The sequence below is a fragment of the Salmo salar genome, chromosome 18, assembly GCF_965601325.2.
Source record: "Salmo salar chromosome 18, fSalSal1, whole genome shotgun sequence".
In the NCBI taxonomy this organism is placed as follows: Eukaryota; Metazoa; Chordata; class Actinopteri; order Salmoniformes; family Salmonidae; genus Salmo; species Salmo salar.
Window position 1 is genome coordinate 240,001 of NC_138308.1, and position 5,000 is coordinate 245,000.

At 52.5% G+C, this 5,000-nt stretch overlaps 1 protein-coding gene across 1 annotated transcript in view; it reads left to right on the forward strand.

The window, feature by feature from the left end:
- flii (FLII actin remodeling protein) overlaps window positions 1-5,000 on the forward strand; it is a 114,505-nt gene that overhangs the window by 24,858 nt on the left and 84,647 nt on the right. The window contains 3 exon segments of the mRNA XM_082964630.1: window positions 1,869-1,954; window positions 4,241-4,402; window positions 4,904-5,000. The exon segment at window positions 4,904-5,000 is cut by the window's right edge and continues 7 nt beyond it. Of these exon segments, the coding sequence (XP_082820756.1) occupies window positions 1,869-1,954; window positions 4,241-4,402; window positions 4,904-5,000 (345 nt within the window).

Consider the following 5,000-nt stretch of genomic DNA (forward strand, 5'->3'; position numbering starts at 1 on the left):
GACCCCCTGACCTCCACTCTACTGACCCCCCTGACCTCCACTCTACTGCCCCCTGACCTCCACTCTACTGTCCCCCCCTGACCTCCACTCTACTGCCCCCCTGACCTCCACTCTACTGACCCCCCCTGACCTCCACTCTACTGACCCCCCCTGACCTCCACTCTACTGACCCCCCCTGACCTCCACTCTACTGACCCCCTGACCTCCACTCTACTGACCCCCTGACCTCCACTCTACTGACCCCCCCTGACCTCCACTCTACTGACCCCCCCTGACCTCCACTCTACTGACCCCCCCTGACCTCCACTCTACTGACCCCCCCTGACCTCCACTCTACTGACCCCCCTGACCTCCACTCTACTGACCCCCCCTGACCTCCACTCTACTGTCCCCCCTGACCTCCACTCTACTGACCCCCCCTGACCTCCACTCTACTGACCCCCCCTGACCTCCACTCTACTGACCCCCCCTGACCTCCACTCTACTGACCCCCCCTGACCTCCACTCTACTGACCCCCCCTGACCTCCACTCTACTGACCCCCCCTGACCTCCACTCTACTGACCCCCCCTGACCTCCACTCTACTGACCCCCCCTGACCTCCACTCTACTGACCCCCCCTGACCTCCACTCTACTGACCCCCCCTGACCTCCACTCTACTGACCCCCCCCTGACCTCCACTCTACTGACCCCCCCCTGACCTCCACTCTACTGACCCCCCCTGACCTCCACTCTACTGACCCCCCCCTGACCTCCACTCTACTGACCCCCCCTGACCTCCACTCTACTGACCCCCCCTGACCTCCACTCTACTGACCCCCTGACCTCCACTCTACTGACCCCCCCTGACCTCCACTCTACTGACCCCCCCTGACCTCCACTCTACTGACCCCCCCTGACCTCCACTCTACTGACCCCCCCTGACCTCCACTCTACTGACCCCCCCCTGACCTCCACTCTACTGACCCCCCCTGACCTCCACTCTACTGACCCCCCCTGACCTCCACTCTACTGACCCCCCCCTGACCTCCACTCTACTGACCCCCCCTGACCTCCACTCTACTGACCCCCCCTGACCTCCACTCTACTGACCCCCCCTGACCTCCACTCTACTGACCCCCCCCTGACCTCCACTCTACTGACCCCCCCCTGACCTCCACTCTACTGACCCCCCCCTGACCTCCACTCTACTGACCCCCCCTGACCTCCACTCTACTGACCCCCCCTGACCTCCACTCTACTGACCCCCCCTGACCTCCACTCTACTGACCCCCCCTGAACTCCACTCTACTGACCCCCCCTGACCTCCACTCTACTGACCCCCCCCTGACCTCCACTCTACTGACCCCCCCCTGACCTCCACTCTACTGACCCCCCCCTGACCTCCACTCTACTGACCCCCCCCTGACCTCCACTCTACTGACCCCCCCTGACCTCCACTCTACTGACCCCCCCCCTGACCTCCACTCTACTGACCCCCCGACCTCCACTCTACTGACCCCCCCCTGACCTCCACTCTACTGACCCCCCCCCTGACTTCCACTCTACTGACCCCCCCTGTTCTCCACTCTACTGACCCCCCCCTGACCTCCACTCTACTGACCCCCCCTGACCTCCCTGACCTCCACTCATCCTCTCCTCTCTTCCTCCTCCAAGAGGGAGTTGATGTTATTCTGCTGATGTTCTATGTTATTCTGCTGATGTTCTATGTTATTCTGCTGATGTTCTATGTTATTCTACTTTCTACTGATGTTCTATGTTATTCTACTGATGTTCTATGTTATTCTGCTGATGTTCTATGTTATTCTGCTGATGTTCTATGTTATTCTACATTCTGCTGATGTTCTATGTTATTCTCCGTTCTCCAGGACCTGAGCTTCAACCAGCTGACTGAGATCCCCCGAGACCTGGAGAACTCCAAGAACATGTTGGTGCTCAACCTCAGCCACAACAGGTAGAACCTCTTATAATATGTTATAACAGGTGACATACAGGCATTATAAACTCTAATAACAGGTGGCATATGGGCCTTATAACCTCTAATAACAGGTGGCATACAGGCCTTTATAACCTCTAATAACAGGTGGCATATAGGCCTTATAACCTCTAATAACAGGTGGCATACAGGCCTTGTAACCTCTAATAACAGGTGGCTAGCAGGCCTTGTAACCTCTAATAACAGGTGGCTAGCGGGCCTTGTAACAGGAGTAAACGGTCTGAATACTCATGTAAATGTGATATTTCAGTGTTTTATTTGTATAAATTAGCTAACATTAATAAAAATCTGTTTTTGCTTAGTCATTATGGACAGATTGTGTGTAGATTTAATTAGGTGGGAAAAAACAATTTAATTAATTTTAAAATAAGGCTGTAACGTGAAACAAGTCAAGGGGTCTGAATACTTTCCGAAGGCTCTGTATCGTAGATTATTCTCCTGCCCCAGTCCTCTCAGCATGATGCCATCCACCTACCTTATAACCTAATACTGACCCTCCTCCTCCTCCCAGCATCGACCTGCCTTATAACCTAATACTGACCCTCCTCCTCCTCCCAGCATCAACCTGCCTTATAACCTAATACTGACCCTCCTCCTCCTCCCAGCATCAACCTGCCTTATAACCTAATACTGACCCTCCTCCTCCTCTCAGCATCAACCTGCCTTATAACCTAATACTGACCCTCCTCCTCCTCTCAGCATCAACCTGCCTTATAACCTAATACTGACCCTCCTCCTCCTCTCAGCATCAACCTGCCTTATAACCTAATACTGACCCTCCTCCTCCTCTCAGCATCAACCTGCCTTATAACCTAATACTGACCCTCCTCCTCCTCTCAGCATCAACCTGCCTTATAACCTAATACTGACCCTCCTCCTCCTCTCAGCATCAACCTGCCTTATAACCTAATACTGACCCTCCTCCTCCTCTCAGCATCAACCTGCCTTATAACCTAATACTGACCCTCCTCCTCCTCTCAGCATCAACCTGCCTTATAACCTAATACTGACCCTCCTCCTCCTCTCAGCATCAACCTGCCTTATAACCTAATACTGACCCTCCTCCTCCTCTCAGCATCAACCTGCCTTATAACCTAATACTGACCCTCCTCCTCCTCTCAGCATCAACCTGCCTTATAACCTAATACTGACCCTCCTCCTCTCAGCATGATGCCATCCACCTGCCTATAACCTAATACTGACCCTCCTCCTCCTCCTCTCAGCATCAACCTGCCTTATAACCTAATACTGACCCTCCTCCTCCTCCCAGCATCAACCTGCCTTATAACCTAATACTGACCCTCCTCCTCTCAGCATGATGCCATCCACCTGCCTATAACCTAATACTGACCCTCCTCCTCCTCTCAGCATCAACCTGCCTTATAACCTAATACTGACCCTCCTCCTCTCAGCATGATGCCATCCACCTACCTTATAACCTAATACTGACCCTCCTCCTCCTCTCAGCATCGACCTGCCTTATAACCTAATACTGACCCTCCTCCTCCTCTCAGCATCGACCTGCCTTATAACCTAATACTGACCCTCCTCCTCCTCTCAGCATCGACCTGCCTTATAACCTAATACTGACCCTCCTCCTCCTCTCAGCATCGACCTGCCTTATAACCTAATACTGACCCTCCTCCTCCTCTCAGCATCGACCTGCCTTATAACCTAATACTGACCCTCCTCCTCCTCTCAGCATCGACCTGCCTTATAACCTAATACTGACCCTCCTCCTCCTCTCAGCATCGACCTGCCTTATAACCTAATACTGACCCTCCTCCTCTCAGCATCGACCTGCCTTATAACCTAATACTGACCCTCCTCCTCCTCCCAGCATCAACCTGCCTTATAACCTAATACTGACCCTCCTCCTCCTCCCAGCATCGATGCCATCCCTAACCAGTTGTTCATCAACCTGCCTTATAACCTAATACTGACCCTCTTCCTCCTCCTCTTCCTCTCAGCATCAACCTGCCTTATAACCTAATACTGACCCTCCTCCTCCTCTCAGCATCAACCTGCCTTATAACCTAATACTGACCCTCCTCCTCCTCCCAGCATCGACGCCATCCCTAACCAGTTGTTCATAAACCTGCCTTATAACCTAATACTGACCCTCTTCCTCCTCCTCTTCCTCTCAGCATCAACCTGCCTTATAACCTAATACTGTCCCTCCTCCTCCTCTCAGCATCGACCTGCCTTATAACCTAATACTGACCCTCCTCCTCCTCCTCCCAGCATCGATGCCATCCCTAACCAGTTGTTCATAAACCTGACTGACCTGCTGTACCTGGACCTGAGTGACAACAAGCTGGACAGCCTCCCGCCTCAGATGAGACGCCTCGTCCACCTCCAGACCCTCGTCCTGAACAACAATCCCCTGATGCACGCCCAGCTACGGTACGAAGCTTCATAACGCATTATAACCATTCTGAAGAATGCACGCCCAGCTACGGTACGAAGCTTCATAACGCATTATAACCATTCTGAAGAATGCACGCCCAGCTACGGTACGAAGCTTCATAACGCATTATAACCATTCTGAAGAATGCACGCCCAGCTACGGTACGAAGCTTCATAACACATTATAACCATTCTGAAGAATACATGCCCTGCTACGGTACGAAGCTTCATAACACATTATAACCATTCTGAAGAATGCACGCCCAGCTACGGTACCAAGCTTTATAACACATTATAACCCCTTGAGTTGCACTTAGCTATGGTACGAGACTTTATAACATGTCATAACCACCTGATGCATGCCCAGCTACTGTACAAAGCTTTATAACACTTTAATACACTTTATAACCCTCTGATGCACACCCAGCTATGATATGATGCTGTGTAAGTCCTTAATAAGCCTTAATAAGCTTTGTAAGTCCTCCTGTGTGTGAGCAGCCAGCTGCCAGCCATGGTGGCCCTGCAGACTCTCCACCTGAGGAGCACTCAGAGGACCCAGAGCAACATGCCTACCAGTCTGGAGGGGCTGGGGCAC